Genomic DNA, 18,403 nt, shown 5'->3' with positions numbered 1-18,403 from the left:
AAAACTTTTTTCTAATATTGACAAGTTTTCCTGGACCTCTGTACAAGAAATATTGTTGAATGTTATATGGTTGAGCTAGACCTGGCCTGGCCTCTGCCCTCAGTCTCTGTGAATCCACCCACAGAGTGTGAATAACTACCATTAAATGAGTGTTTACTCTTCATCAGGCTAGTGCTTTATACATGTGGATTTACTCAATCATGCCATCAATTCTGGCAGATAGAACAAAACAAGCAGAGGGTTCACATTCCAACTTTGACCCTGGGATCTTGTTTTTCTAAAACCCTCATAGTGTGGCGTTGACTCTGCCTCTTTCTCGAGATGTATGATTTCTACTATAACAACAAGGGCACATATTTGGAATTTACAGCCATCTCCTTTAGAGTTTTGTCTTTATTTTAATATTTGGCCTGAAATTATTATATTTGCCCGATGGCGGAAGAGCTGAGCAGGCCATTTGCCTTGCAGGCTTCATGCCAATCAGACTTTCTGTGTTTTTCCTCGGTTCAACATCCGGTCGCACATTATTGAATCTAAGACATGCCACATCCAAGAGTATTGGCAAAGTGCATGTAATAATTCTAAGTATTCAATGCCACCCAGGGGGAAAGCTCTTTAAACTGTGAGAAATCTACATCTCCTTTGACCTCTAATTTCTTAAAAACTCAAACAAGGAGATCTGTGGGCAAACACATTGAGTTTATTGGCTGCGATTAATAGCAATAGTTTTAAAGACTTAAATGTCTTAACTTCTCTTGCATCATTCCTTTGATGGCATTGGATATATTTAGCTTCCAGGCATTTTGTTTCTTTTTACCTTTAAATTTCTCCCAAAAACGTTATGGATTCATGGGTTATTTCCCAGTGTCTGAATAACCAATGGGTAATTTTGCCAATCTGGGAGTGGGGTACAGGACCAGAGGTGCAACTGCTAGCATGACTCTCGTGTTTTGTTTTTTTAGGAAAGGAAAAGAAGTACCCCCATCCTTCAAACAGTTTTTCAGTAGCTCCCTGGCTCTGATGCAACTCAACCTTTCAGGCACAAAACTGTCTCCTGAGCCCTTAAAGTGAGTGGTCAATTAATTTTCACCAGAACTTTTAACGTTCAGATTGTTATTATGAATGTACTTGAAGAAGATGACACATAATCCTAAAACAGGCAGCGCAGATGAAAATGCCTTTCTAACTTGGGACACAAAAGGAAATCACATTCTTTTTGAGTACATTGTGCGCTGTTGATATTATTGCATCTTCTGTTTAAAAAAAAAAAAAAAATCTTCCTTTGGTTTGTGACCTTGGCAGTTGTCACTGATCTTCTATAAATGTGCACTCAAATGCTGTTGCCTTTATGTTAACCTCTGTTCAGCCTGTTTTAGGTATATTCATATTATGTGTGTTCTACTCAATATTTATTCTACATATTTCTCCTAACCTTAATAAATTCTATACACAGTGTGTATGCAGCAGAGTTGGTTTTTAGGTGCTTTAGTTACTGAATTACCTAGGTCGGTATAGGCTGTCTGTCTGGTGTTTTTATTTGGCAGTCAACTTAGGTAATGGGTTAACATTCCTAGTGGTGGAGTTAAACTCTTTAACTAAAATATGGCTTGAGGATAATTTATCATCATTGAAATTTCTGTTCACCATTGCCAGAAATAACCAAAAGGGCTATAGCATCAAATTCTCTTTAAGTCTAAAGAACATATTTTCAAGTAGTTAAGAGTATGTACATGTTGCATACGCTCAAATGCATACACAGATTTCTCCTTTCCCCAGTTGGCATGTAAATCAGCATTTAATTTGTATGAAATGTTAAAATTAATGTCTGCTATTAATTTTACTAGAAAATTAATCTTTATCTAATTTGTGAGTTGCCTTTTTTCTCTTTCTCTTTGAAGTGTGTTTAATTCTTTTTTTTTTTTTTTTTTTGAGAGGTGTTTAATTCTTGATTGCAGTATCTCACATGGCACCATAGGACTTAAACAATGAATGTCTTTAAGGACAGTAGATCTAGTCAAGTACTAAGAAAAAAATCCAATGGATATGGCAGCCTTTTTTGTTGTTGTTGTTTTAAACATTGAATTGATATATTGAAGGTCTATAAATGTAACAGCTACAGATAGTGAAAGCCTCATGATGAGACTCTTTGTGTGGATATTAATTAAACTAATGGAATCAGTATTCTAAAAGAGGATCCATTATAATTTAGTCATATTTACTTATTCATTCATTTAACTAATATTCATTGAGCATTTGAAGTGTGCCAGATAAGAAGGTGGTACTGGGTAGAAAGCAAATCCACACTTGATCCTTGTCCTCATTGTACCAATAGGAGATCAAAACAGTTTTAGTGACAGGTGCACAGCATTCCAATTCTTTTAATGTTCTTGATCCTGTGAAATGTAGAGTAGCACTTGATTGATTAGCATTATTGATTTTACAGAATGTTCCATACCACCACAATGCTGGATTTTACTGTATTATTTGTTTATTTGTTTATTTATTTAATTTTTTTATTCATGAGAGACACAGGGGGCGGGACAAAGACACAGGCAGAGGGAGAAGCAGGCTCCATGCAGGGAGCCTGACGTGGGACTTGGTCCTGAGACTCCAGGGCCATCCCCTGGGCCGAAGGCAGGCACTAAACCGCTGAGCCATCCAGGGATCCCCCACTGTATTGTTTATTATAGAGACTTACTGATAAAAAAAAATCATACCTCAAAGTGAACTTTGTAATTGTTAAATCTTGTGACCTGTTGTTATTTATGTGAACATCTAATAGTGTCCTGGCAGTGGTCTCTTCAGCTCTGTGTTTTACTTAATAAAAATTTTAATGTGAGGGAACAGGCTCCATGGCTGAAGAGTCTGTAAGCAAAATTCCGTAGGTACATTTAATGTAATTCTATACCTTGAAAAGATATAACAAAACTAAGGTGTTCGGGTTTACCTGTGAGGTGGTGGGAATGGAAGAGAACTTGCAAAGCAGGACCCCAATTTAGATACTGGGTCTCTTCTTGTATGTGGGCCATAACCATCAATGTTGACAGCACCTGTGAGCAGGCGGTGTGGGATTCCTAGTTTAGAGTGGAGGAAATGGAGGCCCAGGAAGCTACGTAATTTGCCCAAACTCACAGTCACAGGTTGGGTTTCCCGTGAAGCAGATGTTAAGATGGAGCACAACATGTAGGAGATGGAGGCTGGAACACCCTGACCCTGTGTCCATCAGTCCTTGGTCTGTAGTCTACCTCTGGAAGGATATGGCCTGGGACATGACATTTGCTTCAGCCAAGGCCACCGCTGATGAAGACTGACTGCCGAGGGAGTTCTGGGAGGTGCATCGCAGTGTCCACTGCCACCACCAGCTGCCACCAGCTCAGGACATGCCTGCCCCGCCACTTTCCCCTGTACCAAGAGGGGTAGTGGAGGCCTTAGCTTGCTGAAAGATTGGGGGTCAGCAGCCATCAGAAAATATGCTAAAGCAATGCACCTTCTTTTGAGAGAAACCTGTTGTGCTCGCTTCAGCAGCATGTTACTAAAATTGAGAGAAACCTACTAAGTTTGGACATAACAGTATTCTGCAGAAGTATTCTTCTATTTGGGGCTGCTTCAAAAGCAGCAGAAAGCATATGACTGCTTACTTCAGAGCTGCGCTTTCTCCTTGCAGTCCACGATGAAGTATTTCAGTTTTAGTAAAGAACATGATGACATTGTTCCTTGGTGTTTTCTAAAGTCTTCAGGACAGCATGGTCCTCATCTGTCCTGAGGATGCTCCTTGTCCTGTGTCACGCAGAGTAAGGCCCGAGCTCCTGTGTCCTGCTCATGCTGGCACCTTCACTTTGTTCCCCCTCGTGTCTACTTCCCAGTGCCCTCTTGGTTCCCTTTCACATGGCACCCCTTCTCCCCATCTCCTGGGCTGAAGGTTTTTTTTTTTTTAGATTTTATTTATTTATTAATGAGAGACACAGGGAGGCAGAGACATAGAGGGAGAAGCAGGCTCCCAGTGGGGAGCCCGATGTGGGACTCGATCCCAGGACCCTGGGATCACGACCTGAGCCAAAGGCAGATGCTCAACCACTGAGACACCCAGGTGCCCCTCAGACTGAGTATTTTTAAGAACCCTATTGCACGTGCTACTCAAAAGTCGTAACTAGCCTCACATATCCAGAGCCAGTGAAATAAGATACAAATTCTTCTGTTAACCAGGATTGCAGTTGGAGGATTAAAGAGGACAGTCGTGAAGACAGGTTTCCTTCCATCCCTGGGTTAAAAGTAATAAGGCTTCCTGCTGTAGGGCTTTCCCCAGCACATGCCAGGCTTTGTAGCTGTTCTGTCTGGCTTTGTTTTGCAATTGCTGTGAATTGTTTGTATTTAGAGCCTCGGGAGCTGTTCCCTCCTCATGGCTGGTCTTCGGTACTATCCGTGTGTCAGTATCTTAATGTGCACCATTGTTTCCTCAGCCTTCATCTTCGTGTAAGACCAACAGGAAGAATTTCCCTCCCACTGAAGCATTGTAAGAATATAGTGTTAAAATATGTGGCTAGGTTCTAGAACCCCAGCACTTGTTAGAACAAGAAGGGACCTCTTTGGTCATGTGCTGACTCTCCCATTTTGCTGATGAGCACCTGAGATAGGAGAAAAGCAGCGTGTGATGTCTCACGAGCTACCACGCGGTCAGTACAGAGCCAGGACTTGGGGACTGGCCTTGGGCTTCTCCGTCTCAGGCAATTTCAGCCGCTCAAGACTGCCCCCAAGAAGGAAAGGAGGGGCAGAAGGGGTTGGGGGGAAGCACTAGTTAGGGAAAGAGAAGCAATTTAGTAAATAATTAAACAGGAGTATGCGCCCAGGTGACATCTGCCCAGCCTTTCCCACCTCACTCTTACCCCGGGGTATTTTTGGAGTCTACTGGGTGCAGTCCCTTTTCCTGGGAACATTGAGAACAGGTGGTGGGCCCCCGCCTCCTGGTTCCACCCACTGATACTTCCTCCTATATGCCTATGATGTGTGCCCACCATTGCCCGTGCCTGAAATCAGGAGCTCTCTGGTGCTCACCTGTGTGCTTCTCCCAGGACCTGGTGCAGGTCTGATCCCTTCGGTGTGACTGATAGATGTGTGCACATGTGTAAAATGTCTGCATCAAGCCTGCCAAAGTGCATGATTGTACAGGACTGACTTGTACAGGTGGAACCAATTCATTGTTTTAGAGATGTGATCCATGTGATGAGTCCAGCCTCCTGCAAATCAGAAAATTCCTTTCCATGGTGCTGATGCAGTTTGCCCCGACACCAGCTAGTGGTGGCCAGCTGGACAGGCAGGATCCTGGACTCAAGGCTCCAGACTTGTGCCTTCTCTCTTACCTCCTGCTGTAGATGCTTAAAAAAAAAACCAAAAACAAAAAACAAAAAAACAGCCCTCTGCATAGACCGTAATTTCCTATGCTAGATACTACAGAGCCTGACTTCTTCATAACCTGTTCCTTAGGGAAAACCAGTGTTATTTTGCTACTGTGATAACAATTGCCTAATAATTTCCTAAACAATATTAAAGGTGTTCTTAAGCAGATGCAGGTGGGAACTGATCTGTGATGAACACAATTTAATTTCAGTGTGCAGTTAGGAGTACTGTTGGTTTATTTGCATAGGAAAAGCAGTCCTGGAAGGTCATGCATTCATAATACGTCCACTGCCCGTCAAACAGAAGAATGTTACAGCATCATTTTCTCACGGAGTCTGGGAGGCAGAAATGCGGTCGGGATTTTAAAACCTGAGGTGGTGCTTGGTGCTTGACCTATGGTTCGGAAAAGCATTCTTCCTTCTCTGGGCTTTATTCAGCATGTGACTATGTTTTGGGGCAACGTGTGGAATTTCTGTCTAACGTGTGTGTTTTCTCCCCTCAGAGCACTGTTGTTGGGCCTGGCTTGCAATCATAACTTGAAGGGAGTTTCTCTTGATCTCAGCAATTGTGAGGTAAGAACACATTTAGACTACAGAATGGAAGAGATTATAATACCATCAAAATTGCTTTGCCTTTTTCCTGGAAAAAGTGTGAGACTGAATCTGGAGGGTTCAGAAAAACATACATTTTATAGATGTCTCTGATGTTCTGTATTTTGCAAGTTTTATCTACAAACAGCCATAGAACACCATTCAGAAAGCATTTGAGTGGGTTTTCAATGACTTAGGGATTTGTTTTGTTTTGTTTTGTTTTGATTCATTCTTAGTGCCAGTTGCTTAAATATCTTATGATGAAGACTTTAGATAGAAAAGCCATAAACTAGCTTTACTGTTATGAAAAACGTAACATTCTGCATTCCTTGCGGGGCACAGATGCCTGTAGTCTGACATGAGTTCAGAGACTGAAAGAGAATGACTGTGGTGTCATTCATCTTATTTTTTTTAAGATCTTGATTTAAAACAGGAAAATTAAGATGCTTCTCAAAATTCTAACAATTGCAGATACTTCCTTTCAAAGAATACCAAGATAATTTGCGACTAAAAACCTCTACATTTTTTAGAGAGTACCTAAACTTTTATAGTCTTGTGACTTTCCTTTTATGTGGAGACCAGTAAGGAAATACCCAGGTACAAATCATGGGGCCCCTCCAGAGCCTGACTTTAACCCCATATGTCGTACTTGGTTTCTTCTGGAGGTGATGTCCTTTCATTTCTGTACCTGGGCCTGTGTACCCACTCTTCTCTCCTTCTGTCTCATGTTTGGTGTGTCCCTCTTCTCCAGGGCTCCCGTCTCTGAGGAGTGAGGTCAAGTCCAGTTTCCTCCATGTCTGTGTCAGATTCCGAGGGTTCAATTTGAATTTGGTCTCAAATGATATGCGGTCCTACATGAATTAGATGATACCTCAAAATCTCAACACCTATATCTGCAAAATGGAGGCAACATTAGTGCCTTTCCTGGTGGCTTGTGTTATGGAGTTTAAAGGAGCTCTTCTTCGTCTGGGGCATCTGGGACATATAAAAGTTATTTGTTTTTATTGTTTATCTGTTTGTAGAATTTCTCCCCTGACTGCTTCATTCCTTTGTGATCTTATTCTTTTTCTGATTGTCTGGTACTTTTCTGCACTGTCAAATTTTCATGTGTAAGTCAGTGTTGTTTGTTTTAAAAATATATTTATTTAAAAAAAAATAAAAAAATAAAAAAATAAAAATATATTTATTTATTATAGAAAGAGAGAGAGAACATAAACAGGGGTAGAGGGAGAGGGAAAGAGAATCTCAGACTCCCCACTGAGCACAGAGCCCAACCTGGGGCTTGATCTCAAGACCCTGAGATCATGACCTGAGCCGAAATCAAGAGTTGAACACTCAACTGACTGAGCCACCCAGGTAGCCCTATTGTTCTTTTATTTATAAAGACAGACCATATAATAGAAACCAAGTTTGGAAATATGAATTAATTGTTTACCAATACTTTCTTAAGGAATGTGGCATTAATAAAAACTTTTGTTTGGGGGGAGGAGTAAGAAGAATGGGGGTAGGAAGGATTATTCTATTAAAAAAAAAGCAAATTCGTACAAACTTGATTGCTCTACTAGCTCACACTACTGAATGACCCAAACCTTTTACTATCCTCATTAAATATAGTGATTCCAATCAGTACAACATCTTCCATTTAATTCTGTGATCAAAATAGAAAGGGACATAAGTGATCATCTGATCATACTTAGGGATGAAAAAAGTAAGGTCTAAAGAAGTTGAAATGATCAGCTTGCTAATGGCAGAGTATGATGAAAATGTGCTTTCCTGATTGTTGTTAATTATACGGGTAATTATTAGAACATCAAATGTGATTAAGACATTTACTTCTCAAATAAGTTGTTAGGTTATCATATGCCCAAAGAATACTGTGTTATATTGCTATGTCACTTGTTTTTAAACTTCTTTATCATCCCACTGGGAATAATGTTCAAAGACTGTTCTATTTGGTGAACTGTATAAAATTGACATTTTTGTAGGTCAAAATGGTAGACTGTTGACAATTTAATTAGGTTCCACCAAATGGCTAATAGACCTTTTTCCTTTATGATTTTTTTGTTACTAAGGCGGGAATCCAGATCAAATGATTGCTCTCTGATGTTAGGGTTGGCCGTTAGGATGATGGCAATTACAACTTTATTTTGGGCATTCACTTACAGATTATATGATACAGTGGTACTGCTGAGAAATGGGAACCCTTCAGACTACCTTAGTACCCTTAGTACCATGCTCTCCCACCATCTTAACGCTTGAATCACAGTTCTGGTGGCCACATTTATAAAGTCACGTTATCTTGCTGCTTGTGAAAATTGATGAAACACAAAGTTATTTTTCTAAATTAAGGTGTCTTGTCATATTTTTCTTCTTATAGATGGGTGTCCAAATCTAACTAGGTTTCTCTTTGCTTCTCTCCATGATAAAGTAAATCTCCCCTGGAAAGGTGTTAGGGGTTATGATATTATCTGCGTAGAATGCTTGGCCATTTTGAGTATTAACTGATGCCCTTTTAATTATTTGATACTTCAGAGTTTAGGTAGTGCTCTTAGAAAAAGTCTTTCACCAACTTGGATGTTTAAAATTATTCATGTGTATATTTTTTTCTTTTCTTTCTCTCTTTAGCCATAGTAGACACAATCCCCTCTACTGTTAGCATGCCCATTAAAATCATGCAAAAATTCAGCACTTAATGTTCCCTTATGATCAGATAAATTACCCCACCTGTGGTGGTAGGGGATGAAACTTCTCTCTGATGCCATGTCATCTTGGAAGTCTTCCACAGTGACCCAGGATGAGGGGTTGACCTGAAAAGAGTCAGTCCAAAGTGTAACACTGGATATTTCCTGATGTGGGCACCAAACAAGTTCACGGTCCCCCAGTGATGCCTCTAATATGACAATCTACCCAGCCATGGAAGCAAAGGACAAATGTGATGTAACATGAAGTTTTTGTATTTTATTATAAAATAGCTACTTGCCATTGGTTAATTTTAATATCAGGTTTGTGTGGGTGTTACAGAAGATAAATGGCCATCACTTAAGACAGTGGTTGAGTTTACTGGGAGGGGAGAAGGAAGTAACTTTGAAGTCAGAATTACATGTTTACAGAGATGAAAAGAGGATATGGTCAGTGATATTGTAGTAGTGTTGTATGTTATCAGATGGTGACTCCACTTAGCATTGTGAGCATTTAATGTACAGAGTTGTTCAATTATCCTCACCTGAAACAAACATGTACACTGGACACTGTGTGTCAATTACACTTGAGTAGTTTTTTTTTTTTAAATGTCTACATAGGAAGCTTAGAATAACTTTACTTATGGAAATGATTTTTAGTTTTTACCATTGCTGGTCCCTTCACTGTCCATGCTCACCTCTCTGGTGACTTGTCCCTGTGGTCCTCAGAGGACTTCTGTATTTCCCCGAAAGAGGCACTTCACGTTCATCAGTTTGAATGAGAGAGGAGATTTATGCTAAATGCTATTTAAAAATAAAAGTACCATGTAGATGTTTATAAATTATAGAATTGCTTTCCTACAAGCAAACATCATTGGTATTTGGACACCTAAGTCCAGAATTTGAGGCTGCAATCTTTGGATCTCTGAGGGCAAAGCTAATAAGTATGGAAATTAAGCTTTCATGTACAGATAATGTCTCCACTTAGAGAAAAAAGCATCTGCATTCCTTAAGATGTTCCACATGAATTATGTTTACCAGTTTGTTTTCTTTCCCTCGGTCTTTTTAGTACCAAAAAGGAGTCATCTTTCTAGGAAAAGAATTACAAGTAGTCCTGGGAGACAAAAGGGGGTCATGACCAAGGGTTGGTACACTGAAATCAGTAAAGCGCCCTTTGAAGTCTGGCTAGGCCACTTGGCTTGCATTTCTTCAGGCTTCGTTTCTCACCTGTGGAATGGAGACCATAATAGCTCCAGGGATTTGGCACCCTGCTGAGTGTGAGCCATCCTCTGGGGAGGACAAGAATGACTACAGTGAAGCCTTATTTTGAATGTCAGAATTTACAGCAAGAGTCAGTATGGCCTTTCTAAAAATCTTTATTTAGAATTATTAAGATTCTGGATTTTCCGAAATATTTTTGGGAATTGCCTTCAAAGCTATTTTTAATCTTTCAAGAAGAATTAGTCTCATCAATTTATAGTCCCACCTGATTTGGGACGCAAAACTGTATTACCCTCCAAGGCCAGACTTGTACCCTGGATGGCCTGTGGCTATCCTCATTCACTCTCACAGGGTAAGGATTCAGCATCCTTGTGGATGTTCAAAGATATGTGTCCCGTTGCCCTCAAGGTTTGTTCCAAAAGAAGTGTTTTACAACTGTTTTATATGGTAGTAGTGAAATTGGCGTTCGGATGGATTCTCTCCACATGCCTGTCTACCTGAAGGGAGCCAGTGGCTCCGTCATTCTGGCCTGTGTAGAAATGTCACCATGGTCCTACTGCAGGAACAGAATAGAGAAATGCTGCTGCTGAATTCCTCCAGCTCACGGTCCTTCCAAGTGAGAGAGAAGAATCTCCAAGACCTCAGAAGTGATGCAAAGTTGTAGGTCTGGGTGTAGAGTCGGTTCTTTTAAGCAGAAACTTTCCTGCACATGATTCCACAATTCCCGCCAGGGTGCTTTGATGATGCGTAGAAAAAGGAGCAGCAGATCAGATCATTTGTAATGATTAGGACATTGCAGCACCGGAATAGAAACTTCTGAGGCAATTCTGTCCAATGCAATAGTGGTTCACCCACCTTTGAGGTGGAAGGCAGGTGTGCTGCGATGCAGGTGGGTACCTACCACGGTTGTACCCCCCAGGGATCAGCTTCCTGTTGGGCCCAGGGTGGGAGGCAAAGCAAAAACTGTTGTCACAGCAGGAAGCATATAGGAAGCAGTATAAAACACACAACTGTTTGCTCCTTAGAAATGACTACTTATATCTGTCTTTTTCGGATCCAAATTGCCTTTTGGCATCAGACTCCGCTTAACAAGAGGACATTTTGAGTCCGCTCTTGTCAAACCACTTTTTGTCCTTGGAGAAACCGATACACTATTCACAGTTTGTTTTCTTTTAAAGAGTTTATTTATTTTTTCATGAGAGACACGGAGAGAGAGGCAGAGACACAGGCAGAGGGAGGAGCAGGCTCCCTGTGGAGGGCCTGATTTGGGACTTGATCCAGGAACTCCAGGATGATGCCCTGAGCCAAAGGCAGACGCTCACCGGCTGAGCCACCCAGGCGTCCCCACTGTTCACAGCATAAAGTGAGAAAATTTCCCGGGATAAAAATTATTTTTTAATTGAAATTGGGACTCCTGTAGCAGAAAAATGCTAATTTGAGGGATTATTTTATATTTAGAATATATATTTTATATTTTGTCACATCTTTTTAAATGGCAAGTGATCTAGAGGAAGGAAAATGAATTTTTTTAAAGATATTGTTTATTTTAGAGAGAGAGCAGAGGGTGGGGTGGGAAGAGGGAGAGAAGCAGACTTTCTGCTCCATCCTCCAGCCTTGAGATCATGACCTGAGCTGAAATCAAGAGTTGCACGCTCGACTGACTGAGCTACCCAGATGCCCCAAAGGAAAATGAATTATTAAAAATTCTGTCTAGATTTTAGTTTTCCTTGCTTCTCTTGTCCTCATTATGGCTATTTGAGTATTAGATGCAACTATTCTCTTAGAACTGTGAGTAACATCTACCTTTCTTGAGCAAGAGAACACTTCTCTATTGAAACAAATGTGAGTTTATTTTTAACATTTCAAAAAGTATTCAGTGATTCAGTCACATTTACTCCTCTTTGATCTTGCTTTCTTTTAAATAATGCCAGTGTGTGGGATCCAAATGAGGGTAATTTAAAAACCAGTTTTACATGCACACATGCAGACATAGCCTCTCATTATGCAAATTTCACTTAAAAGGATTTTCATTTACAGTAATGGCAAAGCTTTTACTGTTTTAGGAAAGCCTTAGCTTTGGGGCAGTTTTAGGCATTTAATAACCTGTGAATTCAATTGAATGTTCTTGGTACCTGAAGATAAGTTATTTTATTAGTTAAAGTTTTGATTTGGGTTTTGGGAGCGGATTTTTAGTTGGAAGCGTTTTTCTAACCCTTCTGCTTTTTTTCATAATACATTGATAAAGGCTTCAGCTTCTCTGCTCTGCTTACTGCTCATAATGTGCTTTTATTTTTTCTCCTTGGGCTTTCCTTAGCTTGGCCACTGTGTAAGTACTTTATAAATCAATAAATTAAGGTCTGTTGATATATTTGATTGGTTTTTAACTATTGGAAGAATGTTAGTTTTATGGCTATATGGTACAAATATTATCAGTATTTATAAAATAAACAGAATTGAGCACTTAAATGTCACTTGTATTTTCCATATCTGTAGATGGAATATTGTTACTGTACTTGATAATAATGAGATATTTTCTTGAAGAAATTTTACTTCTCTGCAGAGACCTCGCTAACAGCAAATAATCACATTGTGAAGACTTTATGCACTTATGTTTATCTTCTGAAGAGCATTTTTTCATGCTCTAAAAGCCAAATTATGTTTCTTTGAAGTGTTTGCTTAAAATATTTTTTGCTTTAACTTTGACTTAGTCTGTATACACATTCACATCTTCAAGTATTAACAAGCTATTATCTGGAGCATTGCTTCTCAAAACTATATGTGGTGAAGAATTTGGTTGTTGTGTTTTTTTTTTTTTTAATTTCCATTCTATCATAAACCAGTACTTTTGCAAAAAATATAATAAAAATATATAGAAAAAGATTTAAAAAGACATAAAAATATAAGCCCTCAATTTTTGTTAATTGATGCAACAGACCTCAAAGTATTATTACTCAGATTTTTAATATATTCATAGTCAATTTCTGCATCTATTTTACCCAAGACCAGTAGCAAACTTTGCAGACTGCCATCAGTCTGGGGACTACACTCTGAACTGCAGGCTGCTGGGGCGAGTCTAGAGATGATGTGATAAAGATGGACTCTGGGTTTGTGAGTCAGCTGGAGAGCACCTGGGAGTACAAGCAGGTGTAGTAAAATGGGCCTTCTGCCTTGGCAGCCGCTGCACACACTGGGTTCTAAGCCCCTCAACTGGAGTTAGTTGGTCTTGGTTTCCCTAAAGCTTGAAGACCAACCTCCTGGGCAGGTCTGTCCCTTTAGAGTTCATGTCAGGCCCCCCAGAGTGATCTGCTGCCACCATAGAAAGTAGAGAAGGCTGAATTTAAACACCTCATCTGAAATACTCCTGAATAAATAACAATCCCAAGGATCTGATCTGTGTGAAAACTGCCTGACACCCAAGCAGCCATGGAAATGAGCAGGTTTTGGTTCTGGATACCATAAAAATATTGCATGTAAAACAGTGAATTGGTTCTTTAAATTCTTACATCAAAACTTGCACAAGTAGGAAGTAGCGTTTTGCATTTTACACTTGGTATAGCAGCTTAGATAAATTTTAATGTTCTTACATTGGTAGAGAAACTAGGGTACATTATAGGTTCCCAGAAGGTGATCATTTCTTTCCCTTATGAAATAGTAAGTTTGCTGAGCAAAGAGGCCACATCTTGGGAAATTTTCATCCTTTACAATCCTTTACATATAGTAGGAACTCAGATATTTGAAAACAAAAAGATCTTCTGATCTCTGTAGATATGCTTTTGGTTTCCTGGGAAAAGATGCAAAGTATTGACTTTTATAGGTTGCTGGTCTTTTTAAAATAAATGAGGTTATAAAATGAGAATTAGTTTTGCTCTAAGCCAACCATAATATTTTAAATTATTCTAACATCTTTCTTTCTTCTGTGGCTCAGTGAGTTTGTACAGATCATTGTAATCACCTTGAGCTGTTTACTTTGTATACTGAGACCACACACACTGTTTCTGTGGGACAACAGGCTGGGTCTCTCCTGAAGTGGTTGACAGCAAGAATTCATCTTCGCTATCTCCTTTGCTTGTTTTGCTGCTACTTGGTGGAGTCCTACCCTGAAATCTGGAATAATCAGACAAAATCCCTAACAGTTCCTTACGTATAAAAGGGAATTGTTAGGTTTCCAAAAGTCAGAAATGAAGACAGCGCGTGTAGGCTGACAGAACCCATGCTCTTCATCTTTCTGTTTCTTTTTCTAGCAATTACAGATTTAGGTAGCATGGGAAACAGTAGCAATGACTAGTGATTGGCTCTTTACCACTGATGATAGCTATGGAGTTGATAAGCTTTCACTTGTTCTTTGGCATGAAGTCTGAGACTGTATCTCTTGCTTTTAATTTTATTTGGTTCCACTTCTAGTAGGTGACTCCTTTACCTTGTGTGTGGTTTGTGTTTCTCTAGCTGAGATCAGGAGGTGCACAAGTATTAGAAGGCTGCATTGCTGAAATCCACAACATCACCAGCTTAGACATCTCCGATAATGGTAAGTTGGAAATCAGAGAAGAAACAAATACTATTTAAAGCAAGTTACTAAGGGGGAAGAAAAAGCCCAATCTAGACAATACCTACACGAATGTGTCATAGCACTTCTTGACTAATAGGGCTGTTAGATTTAACAGAATTTATGTATGGAATAAGTCAATGCCAGAGTCTTAGTAAGTTGATACCATGGCCAAAAATGCAATAAAACAAGTCAGTTTAAAAAAAAATTGTCATCAGAACATTGATAATAATCTTTATCTGACCTTTTGCATTCTTGGTGACAATAAAATAAAATCCTTTTTTATTTACTCAGAAACTTGTTTCATTAGCTTCATTTCTGCCAACTATAGTAGCATGTGAGTAGGAGCCTGTTAAGTTCACATAGACAACTTCAGTTACTTGCCAGCAAACGGTATGTTGGAATTGCCTCTTACAAAATCATGGGCAGAGATGAGACTCATTCTTTCCCCATTTCTTGCTGACTTGACTTACCCACTGAGTGTATAAGAGATTTAGGTATGTCTTAGCAGAGAATGAGTTTAACCCTGTGAAATAATAGGACATGAAAAGAGAGAAAAAAGTTCCTTGGAAAATGAAAGATTGGAATCCCAGGGTTCTCGAGACCATAGGGAAAGTCATCCAAGTGCGTATCACCTTTGCTTAATTATGTTGCATTTGAGAATTTATTTATACATGTGTGTTTTGATTCTCTGCTTTTTCTGATTCTTTCCAGGTTTAGAATCTGACCTATCCACCTTAATAGTGTGGCTCAGTAAAAACAGATCAATACAACACCTGGCATTAGGCAAAAATTTTAATAATATGAAATCCAAGTAAGAGTTTTGAATTTTTTTATATAACAATGATGAAAATAAGCAACCTCGTGAAAGCTTTTGATTTGATTCCACTGTCCACATCTTTAAAATCTCTTTAGAAATCTGACACCTGTGTTGGACAGCTTAGTACAGATGATTCAGGATGAAGAATCGGTGAGTATTATTTTAAAGACTTTTGCCTCAAGTCTTTAGCTTGTTACCATGTTTACTAATTATTTCTACTGAGTTAATGCTGCTATGCTTCCAGATTAATTTTATCTACACCATTTCTGTTTTTTTTAATGGAATAAATAGTTATGCTTTAGTACATAGAATGTATTCAAAATTGCTTAGTCTTCATTTCAACTCATTACTAGTTAAAGGAAGATTGTAACTAAAAGATTAAAAGAAGTATAAATTGGCTCATAAACCCATCTTTTAATGAAACTTACTATGTCCTAACTTCAGCTGTTGCAGTAATCTGCAAATATGAAATTTTTTTTCAATCTAGTTGAATTTCTGACCTTATATCATGCTGGGAAATATCATACTGCTAATTTGAATTTTGTCTCATAATTATGTAGAATTACAAGAGACTAAGAAAGCTGGTTACTCATCTGAAATTGCTTTTAGAGCTCAAGTGTCATTCTTATATTTTTATTCCCTTTAGTTGCTTCTGGCCAAGACTTGGTTCAGATTAAAGAAATTTAATTTTAAATAGTATCCTATTTTGCTGCCCTTTAAAGTACATTAGAAAAAAAGAAAAAACATATATATTTTTAAGATTTATTCATTTGAGAGAGAGTAAGAGCATGAGCAGGAGGGACAGAGGGAGAGGGAGAAAGAATTTCAAGCAGACTGTGCATTCAGTGAGAAGCCAGATACATTGACCCTGAGATCATGACTTGAGCTGAAACCAAGACTCGGATGCTTAACTGACTGAGCCATGCAGGTGCCCAAGAGAAGGATATTTTATGGACAAAGCAAGAAGTGCTCTACTGTTAATTTCTTTAACTTAAACCTGGTGTTATCTTATATTTTGCACCTTATATTTTACTGAGGCTTTTTAAGGGTTTTTTCCACTTCATATTTTAGTCCTGTTTGGCCACCAAGTAGCTTTGATGGTACCTAAAACCCAAATCAATGTGTATTCCTGCTACAAAGATTCCGGTTATTGATGTTTTGTGATTGCTACTTTTTAGGTCATGAGACGGATTTCCTATACGAATCATGTGAGAGAGGACACATTTTTATTTATTTATTTTTTAAAGATTTTATTTATTTATTCATGAGAGACACACAGAGAGAGGCAGAGACACAGACAGAAAGAGAAGCAGGCTCCATGCAGGGAGCCTGATGTGGGACTCGATCCGGGGACTCCAGGATCATGACCTGAACCAAAGGCAGATGCTTAACCACTGAGCCACCTGGGCATCCCGAGGGGACACATTTTTAAAAAGCATTGTTTTCCACTTTGAATTCTTACAGGGTAGTAGCAAGTTCTAGTATGACTCTAAGCTAGGTTTTCTGAGAAAGCCAAGGGGCCGGAAAGGTGGAGACTAGAATTTTTCCTAGATGCTGGCATCTTTCTGTGCAGATCTGACCTGGAAGGTGGAAGAAAATTCAGTTGTCCTGTCTCTTTTTTTGTGTGGATATAATTTCCAAACTATGGGCCAGAGATGAAATTCATTATCAATTCATGAATTTGGACACTTCATTCTTTCCTCATTTGGTAATAAACTCCATGTTTTGTTACTTTTATACTGGGTTATTAAAATGAGGCACATAAATCAAAATTGATGCAGTTTTGCATATTTAATTTGACTGTATACCACTCTGCTTTGAGTTTCTGATTTCCCAGTCTTGGCCCTGTTTTAAAAGATTGAAGATGCTAATATTTCAGCATCACAGTTAATATTCATCCCCAACTACTGTTTCTTAGTGTATATTTTAGCGAAATTTATATTTTGTGAAAAAAATATTTTAAAATGTCATGTTTTGCCTCTTACACGAGGGTCTTCTGTTTCTGTAATTCCAAAAGGCTCTCACTTAAAAACGATCTTGATATTTAAAACCTGCCTCAAAACCTATTTGCTGGTAGGAAAGTTGCTCTATAAATGTGAATTCTGTCAAGTTATAAGTTTGGGAAGTGTGCCACTAATAATACACAGGGGAAAGCTCTTTATGTTCACGTCATTGAAAAGTAGGTGGCTTTTTCAAAAAGCAATTACCTTCTATTTTTTCCTACTTCTGAATTAGTAACGTGCAAAACAATTCAGAATGATTAGGAGGCGAGCCTTGCAGCACTAAAAGTTCCACCAATAACTGACACAATTGGACTCCCTTTTTTATTTTATTTTTTTAAAGGTTTTTCCATATATAAAATAATGTCTTGCTTTTTACATTCTGGCCATGTGTTGTCAGAGCCTGTTCTTTGACAGCTCATGGAATACTGTCTTCGCCTGAGTTACACATTATATTGGGTTAGAAAACCTTGATTCCCCAGGGGCTCCAGTGTCACTTTCAAATATAGACAGTGGTTGTCGGGCTGCTGTGCCCAGAGCCCTGGGACAGTAATGCGGAGAGGCTGAGATGACAGGGAATCTTGTTTTGAAGTATCACAAAACCATGTTGTAATCAGTACTAGAAAATGTGCTTCTCCTGGGGGTGCCTGTGGCAAGGAGACAGATTCAGATTAAGCATGTTCAGCTATGAAAAGAAATAGTAAGATTTCAAATAGTAATATTACATGGAGGTGCAATAAATCAGGAAGGGATGACCTTATAAATATGCATGCAATTCAGGCTGTTCTGTTCGCATTAATGACTCTGCCTATTAGTTTTAAGTGTTAGCTGGGGTGTATTAGAGTTTGAATATACTACTGGCATTGGTGCTTGCTAGCTGGGAGACTTGGCAGCTTTCCAGTATTAGGAAGAAGCCATAATATAACATTTTTGTAGTAGCTGAATAGAGATTATTAAAATCATGAGAGATGTGATTTTAGCTTTTTATTAAAGGAACACTGCATTTGTTTTCATTTAAAACATTAAGTTTCCCTGAGTCTGAGGCATTTTAGTTAAGTTTTTTTCATTTCCCTGAGTGTGGGATCTTAACATTAAAGCAGCCCCACTAAACCTGCCTGAGTCTAAACATATGCAGGCTTTCTGGTTTTAAATGCCTCAGC

General features: G+C 38.9%; 1 protein-coding gene across 19 annotated transcripts in view; it reads left to right on the top strand.

Moving 5' to 3' along the window:
• Positions 1–18,403, top strand: part of CARMIL1 (capping protein regulator and myosin 1 linker 1) — a 314,309-nt gene that overhangs the window by 186,334 nt on the left and 109,572 nt on the right. For all 19 annotated transcript variants that reach the window (XR_011995658.1, XR_011995657.1, XR_011995656.1 and 16 more), the window contains 5 exons: positions 963–1,067; positions 5,894–5,963; positions 14,324–14,405; positions 15,138–15,237; positions 15,339–15,393. Coding sequence is in view for 16 of the 19 variants with exons in the window: in XM_072728997.1 (XP_072585098.1) it covers positions 963–1,067; positions 5,894–5,963; positions 14,324–14,405; positions 15,138–15,237; positions 15,339–15,393 (412 nt within the window). In the remaining 3 variants the exon portion in view is untranslated. The remainder of the gene's footprint in view (positions 1–962; positions 1,068–5,893; positions 5,964–14,323; positions 14,406–15,137; positions 15,238–15,338; positions 15,394–18,403) is intronic.

Source organism: Vulpes vulpes, chromosome 12, assembly GCF_048418805.1.
Source record: "Vulpes vulpes isolate BD-2025 chromosome 12, VulVul3, whole genome shotgun sequence".
Classification (NCBI taxonomy): Eukaryota; Metazoa; Chordata; class Mammalia; order Carnivora; family Canidae; genus Vulpes; species Vulpes vulpes.
This window is presented reverse-complemented; position numbering and strand designations above follow the sequence as displayed.